Source organism: Falco peregrinus, chromosome 2, assembly GCF_023634155.1.
Source record: "Falco peregrinus isolate bFalPer1 chromosome 2, bFalPer1.pri, whole genome shotgun sequence".
NCBI lineage: Eukaryota > Metazoa > Chordata > Aves > Falconiformes > Falconidae > Falco > Falco peregrinus.
The window spans coordinates 88548662-88570033 of NC_073722.1; the positions used below are offsets into that span (position 1 = coordinate 88548662).

The window sequence follows — 21372 nt, forward strand, 5'->3', positions numbered from 1 at the left end:
AGACAATGACCACTGCTCTTAAAGTGTTGACTGATTCCATAATTCAAGAATTGAAGGTACAGGCTTAGTGAGGCTTGGTAAAGCCAGGCGTCAGGAGGCTTTGCTGCAATGAGGCTCAAAGTAGTAGTCAGGAACTTTTCCTTTAAATGTGATAAATGATTACTCAACCTATGACTTGGGGACCCCAAGCCAGTCCACTCTAGTTTGTGCCAGTCCCTGGACTTTGGCTTCCATCGGTGCCTTTTTTATTGTCCTTTACTCATACCCTGCAGCTTGTACTGTCTGTCAGCTGCTGCTGGAGCTTCTCTTCCCTAGTGACCTGGCATGAATGCACAGCTTGCCAAAATTATCCAGTTTCATCAGTAACCAACACAACAATGACAAACCAAATAGCAAGAACTTTGTGACACACCAAAGGGAGTGTAAACACTGAGAAAGTAAATGAAATGACATGTTGAAATATTATCTTAGGCTCCTCTTTCCCTATATATAGAGTGACTTTTTCCAAAGTAACCAAAGAAAGCGTCAGGAAACACCTAGTCTGCAAGAGGAGATTACTACCTTTGCATGCAAGTTGGTATATGCTTATCTTTTTCTTTTCCCCAAATAGAATTTTTACAGTACATGTGGGTTTTTTCCTTTCAGCTATTCTAAAAGACCTGTTGCATAAATTAAGTACAGAAAGAAAAATAAATCTGAATCAGACGTGGTTAAAATAATACTATGAGGCTATATCTGAAAGATATCAAATATATTTTAAGGAATTATTTTTAAAAAGCAAATAAAAATGGATTTAGGAGCACATTTATATTTAATGTCTGATACATAACAGTGGAAGACAAACCAAAGGAGTTCAGAGCACAGCAACAAAAAAACCCTACATTATTAGATAGATGGAGGATGGCTGGAAACCTGAAAAAGTTCTCCACAATAAAAGAGTTATGGGTAACAAAGTATCTCAAAGATGTAAACACTGAAGGGTGGAAAACAATCCTTTCCAGTCAAGGAAGTATAGGAACAGACACCAAAAAAAGATAAAACAAAATTTTTTTTAAAAAAGCAATTTTAGGATGAATATTAAGTTAAAAAATCTTTGTGAATTTGAAATCTGTTAGACTGGAAAAGTCACTCAAGAGATGCAACAAAAAAATCAAGCAGTGGTGTTACAGTACAGTATGGGGATGAGACGGATAAATTTGCTGCAGATGTGATATTAAATTTGCACTTAGAATAGGACTTACTGATTTTCTTGCTGATGGGGAGTTTTGTGCTGATGTGTGGCATTTTTTGTAGCATGAAAGGTAGTAAGGATGTCTAGTAGTAGAGATTGTGAATCTCATTTATTTCTTGTGCTTTGACAAATGGGAGATTGCTGTCATGTGCCAAATACCAAATTTATTCAAAGCTGATTCCTTTGAAGCCAACAGTGTTGCAACATGGGTAAATTTGACGCCTGTTCAAGCAATAGCATTCATCTGATTAGTAATCAGATTGTAAATGTTTGGCAGTCATTGTCCAGCATTGCCTTTGAATATGAGCTGTTCTACAGATAGAAGTGCAGCATCATGCTGTCATTGCTGGACAGAATACCACTAGGACACTCCATAACAGAGAGCAGTGGGTGTGGAAGGGATGCACTATGCATGTATCACAGTACTGTATTTCGAGGGTATTCCTAAGCCTCCTATCAGATACAGTTCTAGAAAGGGTGAATAAACTATGAAACAAGGAATATCCTTCAATCCCCAAATATTTATTCAATCTCAGCCAAATCACTGAGCAAAATGTTCATTTAGTAGGCAAGGAAGAAGAGCGGGAGGAAAGACAAACAGATGGAAATCATGCACATAATGCTTGCACATTGCACCATGCTCCTGCAACTAGTTACCCTATGATAGTGCAGATTAACACAGCCAAAGCTGAAGACAAAAGCACTGAAGTGTGTAACTGGGCTCTGGGAGACAACTATGAGCTTTGTCTCTCCTCAAATTTGTCACTGTTCTGTGCTTTTAGTAGCTGTGGCCTTGTATTGCACTCTGCACTGGCTCCTTGGTCTCAGAGGAGGCAGGGGCGTGGCATTGCTCAAGCTGTTAAAAGAGTTCCTGGAGGTAAAACAGGACAGTTGGGGCCATGTCTGAATAGCTTTACCAGCTTTGTTTGCTGTTTTTATTTCTTGCCAGAAAATGAGCTACAATCTCTTCCTCCTGGCTTTTGTCCTGGGCATTGGTGGAGCTTTCCAGTATGGGTTGCAGGTCTCCATTATCAATTCTCCTGCTGAGGTAAGAATGGACAGCTCAAAAAACTGAGCTACCAGCATAGATTGCAATGTTCTCGTGCATTCCTGACTCTATATGCAATCACTAACTTTTTCACTTTTGCTCTCAAAACTAGACTTATTATGGTTACTTGGTTCTGAAGGGTAGCTGCTATTGCTGTAGTGTTTTGTGGAATTTTAACTTCTGTCTGGCGTGACAGAACTGGGAAAGGGGAGAATAAAATCTATGAAGTTGCCCACTTTCCACTCTACTGAGGAACACTCATAGGACATTCTTCTCTTACCAGTGCTCAGGGAGTCCTTTGTACCATTTGCTTGGCCACACACACCAGGTCTAAGTAACTGTAAGGTGAAATAGAACAGGGAATGACTGTACCTTTAGAGCTGAGGTCAGCACTAATACCTGCAGGCTGAAAAAGGAAAATTAGGGGAGATGTGTGCCATCCTGAATGGTGCCAAAAACGTTGAACTCTTACCACATTGGGAAGCTTAATCAAGAATGAGAGTTGCATGGAGGTTATGAAAAGCAGGTCAGAGAGACCCCACAATGGGCCACGTTGAGGAACAAATCCTGATCTCACTGAATTCAGTTGAAGTCAAACCTGGATTTCACCGAAGGCATCAGACAGGATGCAGCAGGTAGACAAGAGAGACAAACAGATAAGTGGGAATGGTGGGGAAGATCGGGTAGCAAAACAGTCAGGATTTAGCACATAAACAGAAGACCAACCTGCTACTCTCTTAGTGACACACACAGTTGATATTTAATATTGATATATTTATTCACTGATTTATTCATTGCACCTTGTTGCTCAGACATTAACTCCAGGGTTGTTATTGGCAAAATTCCCTTTGATTTCACTGGGACTAAGATTTCAACCAAGGTGTCAATAGAAATGTATCTAAAAGACCAGTAAGCCAGTAAGAGAAGTAAAAAAGAGGTGCAATTATGCAAAAACATGTTGACTGAGTCCATTGGTTTCTGGTTTTCTTTTAAAGTACATCAAAAGTTTCATGCGTGAGACCTGGCTGAAGAGATACGGCTCCTTTCCCAATGAAGAAATGATTACTTTGATGTGGTCCTTTGTTGTGTCCATTTACAGCATTGGTGGGCTTCTAGGGTCCTTGTCTGCTGGATATTTGTCTGTTAGATTTGGAAGGTAGGAATAGTGATTATATTAGTCTTTCTGTTTACACCCACAACTGCAAAAATAAGTGACTGTCTTGGGAGTGGCACTGTGAGCAGCCCAGAGTGGCTTCAGATGAAGGATCAGTTCAGTGAAGAAACAGAATGGCAAAATCTGCCAATGAATACAAAGAAAATCATACCCTCTCTCTTACAAATTCCTAAGAGAAATCACATGAGAAGTGCATGTGTTTTAAAGTGAATTTCACAGGCAACCACTCACAAAGCTTGTTCTTCAGTGTAGATATTGGCTCCACTGGAGGCATCAAATGCCTCAACTAGCTTATTAGTCTGTAACAAAGTTTTCCCATTCCCATTTCCCATTTACTTCACTGCAGCTGATCTCAGAAGCCGGCACAGAGTCTTTAACTATGGTACAATTCACGCCACTTCCGTCAGCCTGAGAATGACGCATGGACAGTATTTATGCTCACATCAATTTAAATAAATTCCAGGAAGAAGGCCATGCTGTTCACCAATATCCCTGCTCTGCTGAGTGCAACTCTGATGGGACTCAGTAGGTTGTGTGGATCCTTTGAGATGATCATTGCTGGAAGATTATTTTCTGGAGTGTGTGGAGGTAAATTAGCAGTCCTACCTATGATAATAATTATTTGGGAGAGCAGTGACTGAGGGTCACAAGGATTTACCAGACTGAGTCTAAAGATCACAGATTTTTACTAAACTTGCAGAGGGCCTGATTGCTGAATACATTTTTAACTAAATAAGAAAACACAAACATAATTAATCATGTGTGACATCTCCATTTCTCATTCTTTTATCTTTACATTCAATCCATATAAAAAGTACTACCAACACATGAAAAAGCCAAAACATGCAATATTTCAGGGGAGCATGCTCACTCAATGGAAAGCTGACCTCTGTTGTTCCTGTTGCTGCTCATTGTGGCTGATACTGCCTTCCACATTACAGACAAGGGAATGGTTTTCAAGCTGGGCAATTCTAATTTCCAGATGCCTCAGAAGGTTACATTCTGTCAGTGTTTTTGATTGCTAGGCAGTTGGATAAAGATAATGTTAACCAGCAAAAAAAAATTAAGAGAAAGAATAAATATTAAGTAATTTACTGAGCAAATGGGATATATAGCATTTGTTAACTTTTTTGTTTCAAGCACAAAGTAAGGCACACATCATCCTGAGTAGATACTGAAATATATAATCTGATATTAAAGGGAGTAACAGCAATCCTGTATATGTGGCTAAGAGAAAACCAGTCTGCTGAAGAACAGATTTCCCAGGGGAACATACTTGCTTGGTAAATATTTAGAAAAGACACAAGGCCACAGTACTGGGAACATGCTTCATGTCAGGCAGACATGTATGCAGCACCGTTAAAAAAGTATCTCAGAGCCTAACCCTATATTCTTTGCCCATAGTGGTCCCCTTCAAAACACCAGACCTGTGGCAGTTTGAATTGCCCTAACAGTCATCTGTCACTACAGGTTTAGCTCTGAATATACATCTCATGTATGTTGGGGAATGTGCCCCACGGAAGCTCCGCGGGCTGATTACCATAACAGCTTCCACTTCTGTTGCTACTGGAAAATTTGCAGGATTTGCTCTGGGTCTCAGGTAAGGGGGTTTGAAAGATATTTAATTTATTGTGTTGTTAAAATATATGCATATGTCAGTGCAAGCCTATGGATAAGCAAATCAGCAACTATTTTGAGACATGTTTTCAGAGCACTCTAGGCAGCCAGACTGAATTAGCTCAGCCCAAATTCCTGACTTAAGTGAATGGCAAACAGAAATCACACAAAATATTTAATCCTGAAGAACTATCTTGCTTCCTAGCAAAGATAGATCAAAATACAGATTAAAAAAACCCCTTGATTTCAATGGGTTTGAAAGAAATCCATTTTTTGTAAGAGCTGACCTTTATTTTTTATTTTTTTTAGGAAGAGTAGGGAATATCAGATGCAACCAAACTTCCTTGAAAAGACACACAAACCGGCACACCCACCCATCAAACACACATGCAATACAAGAAAACTATGGTGGGTTTATTCCCCCCAGCACAGGCTCCTTCTGCCTGTCCTGTTCCAAAGATGGTCTATCCCGATCCCAGGGCACACCTTGTTCTGGCCACACCATTCTCAAAGCTGCAGGAAACCCAGCGGCTGCTATTTGGAGCAGTCAGCACCAGGCTGATAACCCATGGATCCTGTCTTAACTGTAAGTTGAGACTCTTTGGATCAGGAGCAAAGGGATCAGCCACCGCAAGTTCTTTCTTCAGCGCTCTGCCGGGACACTGTTAGTCCCTGCGGGCCTTCAGCTGTTGCAGGAGTTCGCAGGTAGCCTTGCTGCACTTACCGCTGAGCAACAGGTGGCAACAGCACTCTGCTCTTCGCTTCGCCTCCTATTCAGATTTTCATTTTTCTGGGTTGAGAAATGGCTGGAGACTCCTAGGTCTCTAGGGTACACACAGCAGGGCCGAGGGACCACTCTGTGTCTGTGTGTGATCACATGGCCAGCACACACGGTTGCCCAGCTCCTCTTGCTCTGCTGGTTTTGTTTCAGAGAAGTTCTCGGAGTAGATGCTCTCTGGCCTATTCTTATGGCAGTCAATGCACTTCCTGCCCTCGTTCAGCTTCTCACCCTCCCCTTCTTCCCAGACTCTCCCCGCTACCTGCTCATTGACAAAAAGGACAAGGAGGGGTGCATGAAAGGTAAGAAAATGGACCACAAAGCATTGATTTTATCAAAAAGTGTAAAATACAGTAAAGCCTGGAAGAGAGGTACATCTGGGAAAAAAACTTTTAAGACTTTTGGCTCTGAAACCACCTTCAACTTCAATGAAAGACAACCTTTTCTGTTTTGATATTAGTGCTCTCTTGACACTAGTATTTCCCTTACCCTCTGCCAGGATCTTCTAAGGGACGTGATCACAGAGAGCTTGCGTTTCCATCAATACAGAATCTGCCCTGAACAGTCAGGGTGTGGATAGGAAACCTTCTGGTTCTGTGTAAGAAAGGGATGCTCTTTACTGTCATGCCATATCCATAAACATTCCAGTTCAGTAACTACTGACATAAACAGATAAACAGCCCTTGTGCATTTTCAACTATCAAAGGAGAGAACTTTTTAGATGGAGACCTATTTTTTAATGTAGGAGTCGTTTTCCTTGTCTGTGTTTTGGTGCTTGCACTATGACTGCACCTTTAGCAGGAGGGTATTTAGGGATGGATTAGTAAGAATCTAGGCATGATCTACAAGGAAACACTGTAAGCAGCTATTGGCCAAAGGTGAGGTCATGATTAAGATTCATGGGTAAAAATAGAGAGCAAAGAACTGGATCTGCGCCTAATCTGAACCCAGATCGCTATAAGTTCACACAGGGAAAGAGCCTGAATCTCAAATAAGACACTCTGCAAGGCAAGGAAGTAATCTTCTGAATTATACACATGTGCCTCTGAGCTTGGACCAGTAGTCATCTTCTCTTTTCCTCTCCTTACAGCTCTGAAGCAGCTCTGGGGAGACGGTGACCATATGGCTGAAATAAATGATATGATGGCAGAGCAAGAAGCCATCCGTGGGGAGAAGACTAAGAGTGTTTGTGATCTTTTTCTTGACAAAGCTGTCCGTTGGCAGCTCATCACGCTCTTCCTTGTCTCTTCATGCATGCAGTTAATTGGCGTCAATGTGGTATATGTGCTACTTCACTTTCTAGATCATTTACAGTTTCTTAGCAAAAAGTAAGCTTTGCAAGAGTAGTAAAATGCTGACTGCAACAGTGGCAGTAAGGAGGGGATCTGTTATTATGATCTTTTCCAATGGAAGTTTGTGGCCTGGGATAAGTTGAGAACTGTGTTTTAGCAAGTGTCAGCTGAAGGCTATGGAATACCCTGTTAAGAGAATGGAAGGAGATAAAATCAAATCTCATCTACAGAACAAGTAAAGAACAGCATAACCTCCTCTGGATCTCCAAACTCCAGAATGCACTGCCCAAAATTGTTCAGATATTTCAGTACAAACTAAGTCAGGTTTGTAATGTACACTAACAGTGCATTTCCATACTCTTACCTCTTTGAGTTTCTTTCTAAATCCCTTAACTTTGCATTTTCTCAGATTATAGACAATTACAAGATCCCAGTAATATATGTAACAATTACTGATATATACTCCCTAATATACTTTTTCTTTGGAAATGTCTGTGTTTCAGTAGATAGTATTAAGTATTGGAATAGTTATTGTATAAAATAAGCTTATAGTAAAAGCATAGAAGTTTCAAAATCCAGATTAATTTTGCAAATTCAGAAAGACATCAAGATTCATAAGACCCCTTTCTACCCCTACTAGTGCCTCAATAACTGTATCACAAAGGGCCAGTAGAAACTGAGCATATTAATGATGGAATTTCTTGTGCTTTAGGAGTGCTTACATCCAGAAAAGTGACTATCAAAATCATTGCGAAGGCTTAAAGATGATGTAGAAAGATAATTTAAACTATTTGCTTAGTATGTACTGTCCACATTTCTGAATGCTCCTTATCCAAAGTACATGAAACACTAAAACATATGAAAGATGTCAGAATTATAACCTGTAACATAATACAAAGGCAGTGCTAAGAGCAAGAAAAAAAAAAAAAAAAAAAAAAAGAAGGAAAAGGCTGTATTTGTTACTGAGTTCAAGACAGAGCTGCTAGTAAAAGCTGTTCTGTGCAAATAAGCCTTGTGAAAACATTGTGGATCAGTTACTGAAATCAAGAATATGACTTTCTCTTTTGTTAAGGCTTGATTAATTACTTTCTGTCAGAAAAGACAGAAGCTAGTGTAATCATGACCCCATGGGTACAGCCTTCACAAATTTCTATTCCTTCCAGGTTTACTTTTATGCCTACAATGTTTTTATAAAGGCTGGAATCCTCCCTGCTCAAACCCACTATGTCTCCCTGGGAGTTGGGATCACTGAGATCCTCACCACCGTTGCCTGTGTAAGTGACTTCAGCTGGATTTCATTCTGCTGTAATGTGTGGTTCATTTCAATCTTTAGAACTACTGTAAATGGAGCTTCAGGAATCAAACTCCTGCAACAAATCAACCATAGTACTTTGTACTGATGACACAAAATAATCTCCACACACTCTGCAAACATGGGCATTTATATTCAATTTACGGGAAGACAGGAGAGTCTATCCCCCAAAATCACAACCCAGCTGACAGCATGTGGTCCTGGTTGCAGGGTTTCCTAATTGAGCGTGCAGGGAGGAAGACACTGCTGTGGAAAAGCTACATTGTTATGGCCTTGGCTTTAGGGTTTCTCACAGTCACGCTTTCACTACAGGTAAGACTCCATTTGTGCATTAGAGCTGTGTCCTGTCTTCATGTTTTATTGCAAGGCAGATATCATTACTATTTCCTTCACCCCAAATAACTTTTTAGTGGGAGTAGAAGTATTTTGGGGGCTAACCATCATACCAACAGAGGTCTGTTCCCAGCCATGTACATGCAGATTAAAGCCAATAGCTTTATACAACCATGAATACTCCCAAGGCTATCTCATTGTGAAGTTTCTGAAAGTAGAGGAAGCAGATGTATGTTTAACATTGACATAATTAGCAGCAATGAATCTTTCTAATGGAGCTGGATAAAAAAAAATATGTTTGGTTTTATTTACTTTTCATTTTCTACCATAGGATTCCTTTTACTGGGTACCATATTGCTCTGTTGCACTCATCTTTATTTTCATCATGAGCTTTGGCATTGGGCCAGGTTGGTATTTTCTACTGGGATGGTTTCACATACTCATTCCTTCCTCACTGCAGCCTCTAGGAGAGGTCCCAGGCATAACTGTTCCACAGTTAGCATTAATCCCTACTCCTGATTCAGTGCAGGGGTAGATGCTCCCCTCCATACTGTGGCAGCAGGTAAAACTTCATTTCATATTGCGTTCCTACATGCCTTTCTCCTGAAGGGCCAAGCAGCACCTCAAACACTTCCAGGTCAGTTAAAACCATTAACTTCTGTGGCAATATGAAGTGTGAGTTACAGAACCATCTTGCAAAATTTCTAAACTTCTTTTTTTCTCCATTATTTTTTTCAGCTGCAGTATTATGCCCCTTGGCCACAGAAATATTTATTCAGTCATACAGACCAGCTGCTTATGTTTTTAATGGGGCTACAAACTGGATTCAACTCTTCATCCTTGGACTTTTGTTCCCTTTCATTGTGGTAAGCAAAATAGGGTGTTATGTTTCCATTCAGAGGGGGTTAGACCCTTCTTGAACTCAGAGCGTACTTCTCTTTTTCAACACTTCCTGCAAAGGTTATAGCCCAAACTAATCGCAGTTCTGATGGCCTTTCTTTTTACTCAGATAGCTAGTGAAAGCATAGCAAAACCACAAAATGCTGCTAACTCTACACACAGTTAGAGTGTGACACTGGCAAACACAGAAGCAGTGACAGAGGCACCAACACTGTCAGATGTCATTTGAAAATCATGAGGGGCGCCCTTCTTTTCCCGCCTTGTCCTTTAGGTGCATCTCCTTTGGGTTTAATGTGGAAAATGGGCAGTCCCAGACATCTCACCCAGCACTAGTAAGTAGCAGGAAACTAAAGTCTTTGGAGTACTGGAATGTGCAAGGAGGGACAGAGCTAACACACTACGTATCTTCCCCGGTCTAGCACTGACTGAGAAGGACGGAGCAAATGGAAGAGTAACTGAAGCTCAGCACTTCTCTGAATTGTCAAGCAATGACGTTCAATATCTGCAGAGCATACAGCTTTGCTCCTTAAAACAGGAAAGGAGAATTAGTTCACCTTATCACTCAGTGCCATTTCCCAGGTAGCAACAACGAGGATTTACATCAACTGAGTCCCTGACCAAGTTTTTTAGTAAATACAAACCCAGAAACTCCATATCATAAGAGAAGGAAATCTAGATCGCTTTATATGAACACATTTTGTCTCTCTCTTCTCCTGTAGGAAGGTCTTGGTAGTTTCTGTTTCATCATTTTCCTGACATACTGCTTGTCCATGGCTCTCTTTGTCTTCCTGGTGATGCCAGAGACCAAAGGAAAGACCATGCTGGAAGTCATGGAGGAGTTCAATCGCCTGAACTACCGTGGAAGGAAGAGACAGACAGCCCTACAGCAGAGTAACTGCTCAGTGATGATTGCTACTAGACTTTAGTAACAAACTCTCCACTCCATATTTTGCTCTTTTACTACCATAGCGCCCAGAAGCCTCACTAAGCAAGAGAGAATCTATTGCTCCACAAACAGCATAAATGTGTATTTTAAAAATAATCACCTGCAGTGCAGGGTGCAGGCAGGCTGAACTTGGTGGTTCTCTCCAGCTGCTGAAATAGTAGCTGAATTAAATCCTCTGCAGAAAAAGATTAAGCACAGTGTATGAAGAAATAAGATCTTTGTCAGTCCCTGCAAGTTAGCAGCTATGTAAGCTGAAAACACAGGATCAGTTGTTTTTCTTACCAAAACCAGGACTCCACAGTTATTGGAGGAAGTGAGCGTGGAAGGTTCAGAAGTACAGCATACTTGTGAAACTGAGAGAAAAAGAAGACAGAGCTTCCACGCTGAAATTATCTGCTCCTATTAACAAGTCAGTGTTGCTGAGCCTTCCCAGAGAAGGAGATTCAGTCCAGATGAAAAGATGTGTTTAGCTCTTTAATCCAGTGGAAGAAGACTGCTGTGCCTATCAGTAGACAGAATCAGTATGCAATGTTTTCCCCTCTTACAATTAGACTTGAGAGCAAGTACATGGTATAGGGGCAACTAGGACTTTCTTGAGGAGCTTACAACCACACTTCTGTGACCTGCAGCACAGTCTTCATATTTTTTTTTCTTTTTTTTTGAGGAGGGAAAGTCATTGCTATATTTGAAGAAAAAAGGTGTAAAGGAAGTGTAAGATCCTGATATAAAGGAGACACTACGCTAGAGAAGCATCCAAGCATGACCTGTCACCTCAAGCCAAACCTCTTGCTTGGTAATCAGGTACACTGCCTACCTTTGGAGATTCTTCTATAGGGACAAACAGGGATATGTCAGCACTGAAAGAAAGCATGAGCGAAGAAAGCAGAGCTGCAGGAAATCATAAGTAGGCTAATCCAAAGCAAGCAGGTTCTCCTTCATTAGCAATCACTATGTAGCATGTCTTCAGTCTGGAGTTATTTCATGCCAGAAAGAAGGAACAATGAGTTTCATTGGGATTGAGTTCCCAAGAGTAACTGGTACTGATGGACAAAAAAAGAGTGGTGCCTCTCCCAGAGAACCCAATGCGTGTCTGAGTGTTGTTTTTCTCTCCAGGTCTCTGAATACTCCACATTTTCGTTACAAAACATGGTAAAAAGGGATTAACTTTTTGTGTTCATTGCTATACCACATGACACATTCTTGCTCTTCTTTATGCTTTGAAGTTTACTGATAAGGAAATAAAAAATGCAGTGACTAAGAATACACATCCTACTGGTCATGCCTGGATTTGGCTTTCATTGATTGAAGAGTCGGGGACAGAGGACAGCCCATCTTCTCTGAATGTGTTGTTAGGGTCAAGTAATATTGTGTCTGTCTTGTCTGGAAATGAGATCTTCACTACTGACTGTTGCAGATGCTACACAATAAAATTTGGAAAAGGACCTGAATATTGAGCGGCAGTTTCTTTCACAGCCTTAAGGCTCCTGCAATCTTAGCTTCACATCATCCTCTAACAATATTTGTATCAGTGCCAAGAGCTAATACTAAAAGCAGTGGACTTCCCAACACAGCCATCCTTCCTATGACAATCATCATATTTCAAAAAAAGCTAGACAAAGTTTATAGTTTCAAGGCCAGAAGTCATGGATTGCACAATACCACAGTAAGAACCAACATACATTCCTTCTTTTAGTCAAAAATGCAGGGGGGGGAAAGAAGAAATGCTTAAAGTATTTTTAAAAGAAAAGATTAGGTAAAACCTTCATTATTATAAAACTCTTTATTTGGTCTGGTCTTTCTCAACCTTACTTGTTGCCAGTGAGGAAGTTTTCAGTGTTTTACAGACACCAACAACTCATTTCCTTATACATGTCTTTCTACAGCATGATCTTGTTCAGCATGCCTGACTTCTTCCCTTCTACCCTCTGGCTAGTAAATACTGTCTGCAAGAGGGAAAGCATGGTAAATCATTAACACTGCCATAAACTAGCATGGATTGGGAATAAAGGTTAAAGAAGAACTTGTGAATTTGCAGTGTATCTATTTGATTTCCAGGATCATATAAGTGCAACACATGGCATTGTTGAAAACAAAACTCCTCCAAGCCAAGGGTATTGCGTGAGCTAAGTACTGAGTCTCAAACAACCACATTTCTTGTAGTATTCAAATCCTAGGTGGAAAGACTCACCCTGTCCTCTTCTTTAGGAAAATCAATAAGAACTATTCTAGGCATTTAAGTCTTGCTTTTTCCATATTACAGCACTGAACAGAAGTGTGAGGCCAGGTAGAAATGAAACAGCAGTATGACTATTCTGGGAGAAACACAGACACTAGGAGGAAGAGGAACAGGGCTCAGCAGGGACCGTTTTATCAACCAGATGTTAAAATCTGGCCACAGAGTGTTTGAAAACCCATTCTCAGCTTAAAGAACAAATCCTCCTCTCCCCTCTAGTTCATTCAGGCTCACCAGCTCCTTGCCCATGGCCCCACTCTAAGGTGCCTGAATCCTGACTTAAATATAGCAAAATGGTTTGCTGTTAGTGTGGCAGGACCTCTTCAAGAGGGAAAAGAAAAATAAAAATAGACTTGCAAGGGACAGTACAGCATGAAAAGGTCTGGAAAAAGAGATATGACATTCAAATTTGATATAAGAAACAGAAGAAGTTAAAAGGAAAGGACAGATAAAATGAGAGAAACAGCAAAAGAGAGGGGTAATTATTTCAAAAGTAGTTTTTAGTGTGTCCTGACAGAAAGCAATTGCTAACACTAGATTGTCAAGTATCCCATTAGACCCTTCTGCCACTGGAGTTGGGAACAACAAAAGTTTACAAGAGTTCAAAGAGGATCTCAGTAAATGTGTGGAAGGAGGAAATATAACACCACCATCTGGACCAACAAAGTCCCAGGGCTGCACATCACTGGGGCCTGGAAGACACACAGGGAAAGCATCAGCGCACACTTGCTCAACTCTTACACTTTTGCCTACAACTGCTATTTGTGACTGCCAACTCTGGGATACTTTGCTGGACACAGTTCTAGAAGATAAAGTGGGTGGTGGCAGTGGTAAAAGAGGACAGGGGACAGTTGTACAATCTGGCTGCAGTCTTCTCTGTGGCAGCAAAATCTTTGGTTGAAGGGAGGGCAGTGGCCAGTGTTCAAGTGACTGGAGACTGAGAAGAGGAATCTTTAAGAGCAAGAGAAAACCTAAATACAGACAGGGATTTTTGCAGTACCCATTGAAGGGAAAGTTAGATTCTGGAGTGTTTTAGAAGATGAAGTGTTAACATTTGAGAGTCTGTGCTAAGAGGGGAAGGAATGAAAGACATGACCATAGCTGATGTGGAGGTGATAAAGATTTCAGGAATGACAAAAATGCAAGGGGTGGAAAGAAGAATTCAGCTTGAATTATTTCACTGTATTGGTGTGCAACAAGATACCCAGGCAGAGGGCTTGGAGACAGAGCATTACTGGGACATCCAGGAGGAGAAAGGTCAAGGTGTGACTCAGCAAGCTCGCCCTGTGCTGCAGGGCACACGGCTCAGGGGCAGTGTGGGGCTGTTGTCAGTCCCTGTAACAAGAAAAGCAAACTCTAGGAGGAACATCAGTGCTTCCACTGTACTCCTGAGCAAAGCATCTGTTGCCTTCAGAACCATAACCCCACCTTCCTGCATCCCCTTTTGGCACTAACCATAGAGAGTTAAATCTTTGTAGTATAGAGTGAACTATGTTGAATTCAAAATTAATGTAACAAAATGTTACATGAATACATAGAAGCCTGAAGGAAGCAGGAATTGACTTACACTCTTTCTAAACAGTCAAGTCTTTAGCTGATTCAAAATCAGTTTTTGTAAGATTAAAAGTACTACTTAAATAAATTCTCAAGCCAGAATCAAATGAGTATCCCACTCTGGCGCACAGTAGACCATCTCTATTATTACAGAGAGGTAAGAGTGAGGCTTCTGAGCAATTCTCTGGAAACAGTGTGACCCTCTATAAAGAACTGGTTGTTAGCAAGGACCCAATATGCCAATATTCAGATACTCGATGTATCTCGTCAATATTCAAACTACAGGAAAAATCTGTCTTGCAGCAGAAATAAAGTATTAGCCTATTTTCCTTTCCCTAGCCAAAACATCTATTTCAGTTTATCTTTTTAAGGTCTATATGAATATTTTGTCTCTTTAGCTAGTCTAGGATCTAGAAAACACCAAACTTGTTATAGACTGTAATTGTACTGGACTATAAATACACTCTGACGTGCTTTCATAGAGATCTTTTCGGAATTGAAAACATGTGGAATGTGCTATTGTCCTTCTCTGGGTTGGTGGCATTGACTCAACTTTTTGCCATGCTTTCCTGAGTCCCTTCCCTATCTCTTGATGCAAAAAGGAGACAAAGCTTGTTGCTTGAAAGGTAAACTAAAACTAAAAAAGGTAAAAATTCAGATCCTTAATTTGCTAAACCATAACTCTTGGGAAAGTGAAGCTAATAGAGGGAATCAGCTTTTCTATTAGCCAACTACAGGTTTCTTGATAATTACGTTATTAAAGTCCTCCAGACTAAGCGGAATCATCAGAAACATTTAGGATCTACTCCTAAATACAACAGCAAGTTGAAAGCCATTTTGCAGGGAAGTCTCAGCATGTTCCAGTAGGCGATGTTCTAATCCTTTGCTAAGTGAGTGGTGAATCAAAGCATGGACTGAACTGCAAATGTTTAATGTCATTAAAAGTTTTAAAATACAGAACTTTGATTGGATCAGATGGTGAAGACGTGTACTTCATTCTATCTCTTCTGTAGACATGAAGCAACTCTGGGAGAAGGGAATTATCACACAGAATTTGATAACATGATGAAGGAAAAGTTAGTAACAAAAGACACCAAAATCATGAATGTCCTAGAGGTGCTGAAAGAACTGTTCATGTATCTGCAGCTGAGTACCATGCTCCTCCTTTTACTGGGTCTACAACTCTATGGCCTGAGTGCAGCTGACTATACCCTATTTCCATTCTTAGATTTACTATCAAGTAGCCAAAGCACCACAGTTCCAACTTGTCACTTTCCTCTGGCTCTACATTATTCCTTTTCACACAGAGCCCACTGCCTGTGAAGATCTCAACAAAGTCTTCTGCTTTTGTTACTGGTGGAATTGTCATTTGGCTAGACCTCACTTTTTCCTCTTTTCTGTTGTATGTAATTTGATTCAAATTTTTTTTTTAATCTATCAATTTAAACTACTTTTCTTGCCTGGTCTGGACGGAGTAGGATGAAATGCCTTGCAGATGATGAAAGCTGTGAGTCCCTTACTGCTACTGGCATATGGAGGCCATTTATGTAGAACACCTCACTAGATTTCAGACATCATCTCCTGCCTCAAGACTAGATTGAAAAGGTAAATACATACTCCTGTAAAATCGATTTGTTCCTCATTTCACAGGGACAAATCAACAATTTTCAAGAATCTAGATGGGCAAGCATTGTCAGGGAAATCACTCATTCTATTTTTGTCTCCAGATGCTTCTTGGTCCTTTTTGCTTCCTCATCTTTATTGCTGCCCTGGCCATTTCAGTGGTTCTCATCTACCTGTTCTTCCCAGGCACAAAAGCAAAGCCAACCTCCAAAATCACAGAAGAATTCAAAAAACCGATTTAAGAAGAAACATCATCAGACTGTGGAGAAGAATGATACTAAAGAAAAGACATTCTGAACCAAGCTCTGATAGGCCACCATAAACAACTTCCACTGACAAAAACCCTTGTCTCAAAACCAAGCTAAAAGCTAAACTTTAACATGGACTTTTCTCAAGAAAATATAATCTAAAAAATAATCCACAGGTAGCTTGTCACTAATACAGATAGTCCTATTTTATATTCATCTTTGCTTTTCATGGTGAGAGACAATGGCTCATTTCTAGAACAGCTCTGTAGTAGGAAGATACTAGTTAACTGCAGCCACTTCTCAGAACTGACACATGGAAAACATTTTCAGAAATAACACATCAGTTTTATTTCAAGTCTTTATCCTTTGCTGTCATTTTAAAGAAGCAGGAGTTGTCCCCGTGTTTGTTACTGTATAACAAAGCTCTGCTCAGGATTAGAGCAAGATGAAAAGAGGATGAAACATAAACATAGTTCTTGCAAACAATTTTCATGTAATCTCTTCATATAATCACACTGTAAACAATCTAGCATTGATCATGAACACTGCAATGAATAAATACCATGTAGAATAACAGAGAGAACTCAATGTTTTCTATTTTCTTGAGCTGACATCAAGTAACTGTATGTCCTGATTATTTCTATGACTGTCAGGGATCTGTCCTGATCCCTGGGCATTTGGTACAGAACAACTCTCACCTGCACCCTCTGGAGCAAACTGACCGCGCTCTCCATGCGTACCAGTTGTAGAAAAATCTGGAGGAAGTTTTGTAGTGTAAGCAGTGCTCTCAGCCTTATTCTGGATACCTCATGCATGGCACAATGGTTAAGCTAGAGGACCAGAACCTTGCAGTGGGACAGGGAGTAAGACTCGGAGAGAGTACACAGAGAGTAGACATAACACAGAGAGTAAAAATAACTTACTGCTGCAAAAAAGAGCTGTGATAGCTAATGTCTGCTAGCCATGTACTAACCTAGGGCACATTGCACTCTACTACTGAGCATCAGCACACAATACTGCATTTTACCACTGCTATGCTCCACAGCACCTGTGTCCTGCTGCTATGCAAGAGCTGTTAATCCTGCTGACCACTGCAGCATTTAATCACTTCCCTCCCCAAACTCTTCTACCTTTGTAGGTAGGTCAATTATTTTTCCATTTTCTTTCATAGTTACAAAAGGTATACCATGTCTCCTGTTCAGTAGGACCATAAGGCCTATCTTTCTGCACTTTAACCATTGCTATTAATTATCACTGTGCTGGAGCACTGAATCACTGTTGAGTTGTAGGGAGTTTTCTATTTTAAAAAATTAATGTGCTTGCTACTTCTAAAGGAATAGGCAAAGAAGTTTTGATGTTAAAGCATGTGTGTTCCTGCAACTGAAACCTGGGTTAGATTTTATATTCGATCTGGTTTCACTCCCTGTATCAAAATAGGGAGCAGTCAGGCTACAAAATGTTCCCATTCAGAGGAACCTCTCCTGTTGAGTCACTGAAATACTTCATCCATCCATTCCAAGCACTGTCCAATTGCTGCAAAAAACATCAATCCACAGAAATCATACTAAGTAAATATTAACCTCAATCTCAGAGATGGTTACTTAAACAGAAGGTGCAGAAAAGACATGAGAGAAAACACTTCCTCAGTCTAACAGAATTCTGTCTGCCTGGGATCAGCCACCCTTTCAATATAAGATGGCCAAGCTCCTTTCAGAACTGGTGAGTACTACAGCTGGCAGTATCAGCTGTTAATATTAAGCTTTCAGGAGAATTGAGAGGTTGTCTATTGCAATTACCATTCCTAAAGAAAATACAATACATATGTTGTATTTTCAAAGTAAGAGGGTGGGCAGTGGATAATCCTTCTAATTTTGTTACTGGTAAAATTAGAGCTAACATTCAAAATAAAAAATCAAAAGACACAGAATTAACTTTCTTCACTAAACCACCATGGAAACTTTGAAGGAAGTTCCAGCTGGGTAGAGAAACTTCTTTTAAAAAAGTTGAAAAGTCCTCCAGTACTTAGACTGTGAGGCATTTCCATACCATTTTCACCTGCTCCCACACCTTCTCATGTACAACTGTGATACTATTAAGCTTTCCTAGCTAGTAGCCTGATAGTGATATGAAATTGTGCATTTGAAAATAAAGATTTTGTGGATTGTTAATTAATTAATGTGAAGAAGAGTAGCAAAACTGATTAATCTAGAACCTTTATCTGGCTGATCTTTTCTTGCATTGATGCTTTGCATGTTCTGCTAAGATTATTTAAGCATCATCAAACAAGATGATATCCTACACATGCAGGGACTGTGATATCACCAGTTTCTTTTGTGATGACCTTGTACTATTTATTGCAAGTTGAGTACCAGTGGTTGTTTGTAACGCTCTTTGTGTTGGGAATTGGTGAGTCACTCACAATTGCCTTTCAAATCTCTGTGAACACCTACTCAGACATGTTAAGAAAAGCTTTAAACAGATACAAGATTTCAGGAGCCATTGGTAGTGGGTTCAAAATGCAAAGGATGCTTCCCAAAATAAACTACAAATTGATTCCATTGACTTGCTATTCCCAGCTCTTTCCATCTGCCCTTCTCTGCAGAAGAAAAAAAATAAGAGCTAGACTACAGCTGCCTTTAAGTGGGTGTGCCCAGGTAACAAACACACCCATATCTCCACTCTAACAGGCATTAACATGAGCAGTCAAAAGTTTCAAAATATATAATGTAAGGTAATTTTAAATGGGATAATTTGGATACCACAACACCTAACTGAACTAGCAGACTACAATTTACTACAAATTCTTTCTAGCAAATCTGTCCAGATACAGCATGTCTTTGTAATTCTACATGAAAGCACACAGGCATACAAACACAAAGCCCTTTAATTAATTAATATGCTATGTTATCAGTGCAAACAGCTGCCAGCGACTGTGACCATAGTTTCTCTGTTCATGTTCAAGAGCCATGTGATCAGACAGAGAAGAGAAATATCAGAGACTATATTGATGTTTTAACAACTGTATAGTGTTAACAAAGGTTTATATTCTAACCACTGTGAGATAGGATCTTATTTTTTGCAAGACTGTGAACACAGGATATAAACATATGTCACTGGTGTTCTCATACCATGCTTGTTAATATCATGATGTCTGAAACCTTATGGGAATAGCTAATCAATAATACAAATAAATCTGCATGTACAAATATTATGATGCATGAATAGTACAGTTGTATGAAGCTTTCCTCTTTGTTCTGCACAGCTATGAAGAAACGGTGGGTTGAGGGAGAGCACCAGGCAGAAGAGGATAATCTGCAAAAGCAAAAGGCAGTGATGGAAAACATCAAAATCCTGAGTGTGTTGGAAGTGATGGAAGACCAAACTCTGCACTGGCAGATGTGCATTTTGATTATTGTGATCATAACTCTGCAATTCTCTGACATTAATGCAGTTGGGCATCTTCCCCTCTCCACACACTAAAACAATTTCTAGGCGTCTATAAAAAAGATCTGCAGTTTAAGCTTGCAGATACCATAAAAGAAGTTGTATTTGGGTGGGAGTCAAGCAGTCATGAGATTTACTCTTGACCGTCAACCAGGTGCTGATTTGGCTTTGAATGTTTTTGCCCATCCATTGACCACTCTTTATTTGGAAAACGGGCATTCACTATCTACCTACCTAAAAGAAAAAGAAAGAGCTTCACTGAGCTGGCAAAGTGCTATATATTTATTTAAGAAGAAGAGGTTTGGATTATGGACTTTTATTCTGTGATAACGCTGGGGGCAGACTGGCTTGTGTATGTTAACCTGCTGACAACAGCTCCTGTACCCCCACACCTCACTGATTCCAAAAAGGCTAACAAGGTGCTGCTTGCATCCAGGATGAAATCTTATGCTTCCTTTTTGCCACCTGTGGCAATGATTCTATACAGCTTGCAGCTTCCCTAAGAATGTTGTAAAGGAGAATTTCTAATTCTGAGTCACCTGTTTGAAAATAAGAACAGCATGAGACCAAACAGAACACAAATATTACATTTATCTTCTTCTATGCTGTTCTTTTCCCAGTTTGCACAGATTTCACAATGTGCTGCAATTGTGACTGGTGGTACTTCTGAACTGTGCTCAACAGTTAAGCCATGGAGTAACTAACTAAACAGACATACAGAAAAATACATTACAATCAGTGTTCACTATTGGCACTGTACCAGATCAATAATGTATTCTACTGTGGTAATTTCCACTTTCATTTGTCGGTTCCTTCTCTCTGATTTTACTGTCCTCTTTCTCTTTTTCATATCTTCTTTTCAGGCATCCCAACTTTTCTGCACATACAGAAGAGAGAATTTTCTCTTGTAATCTTGGTCAGTGTCACTTTGGCTTTGCTGGTCCTTTTGCAGGAACCAGTCTCAGCAGAAGCACAGCTGGAAGGTTGCAGAGGGACTGTTCATCCCAGTCACACAGCACCATGTTAGGCTTAAAAGCATGACCCTTATATTCCTCTGTCCCCCTCATGAAGTCCAGCCATGCTAACTCTGATATAGCTCCAGTGACTCCTGAAGGAAGTCAGTCCTTCACCGGTGGTCTTGCTGGGCACCTTCACTACTTCATGGCTTTAAGAGACCTTTCCATCTCAAGCATTCATCCTTCCAGGCTGCATAAATCCAACGTGCCAAACCTCAGGAGGCCTATTCTCCCAAATGCTTACTATTGCTGCATCTTTTGCAGTTACTGATAAACCAGACAGTATATGATTAACCTGCCAATATTAATGTTTGCGTGGTTTTAACCCATGCCAAGTTGTCTCTTTTTCATACTTCTGCAAGCAACATCTCAAATTATTTTGACTACTCAGTCTGCCTATCTCATACTCAAATCTCTTCTGGGGCCTGCCTGGACATAGTAGAGCTAGAATAGCTGTAGCAATAGTGAAAGGAGAAAGGAAAAAGATTCATGTGAATTCCTTCATCTTCCTCAGGAAATTCACCCATCATTAGTCCCTCTATTTTCAATTCTGTAGGTTCAACACTAAATGATGATGATAGTCTTATTGTTTTTCTGGGCCACAGCTGGCTTGCATCAGATGA

General features: G+C 40.2%; 1 protein-coding gene across 1 annotated transcript; it reads left to right on the forward strand.

The window, feature by feature from the left end:
* The first annotated feature begins 544 nt into the window (after positions 1-544).
* Positions 545-11245, forward strand: LOC101912025 (solute carrier family 2, facilitated glucose transporter member 11-like). The gene is made up of 12 exons (XM_013295769.3): positions 545-573; positions 2181-2279; positions 3275-3435; positions 3917-4041; positions 4924-5053; positions 6002-6150; positions 6939-7126; positions 8304-8414; positions 8663-8764; positions 9117-9192; positions 9524-9651; positions 10405-11245. The coding sequence occupies exons 1-12, from the start codon at positions 568-570 to the stop codon at positions 10609-10611; spliced, it is 1482 nt and encodes a 493-aa protein (XP_013151223.2). The 5' UTR covers positions 545-567; the 3' UTR covers positions 10612-11245.
* Positions 11246-21372: the final 10127 nt, after the last annotated feature.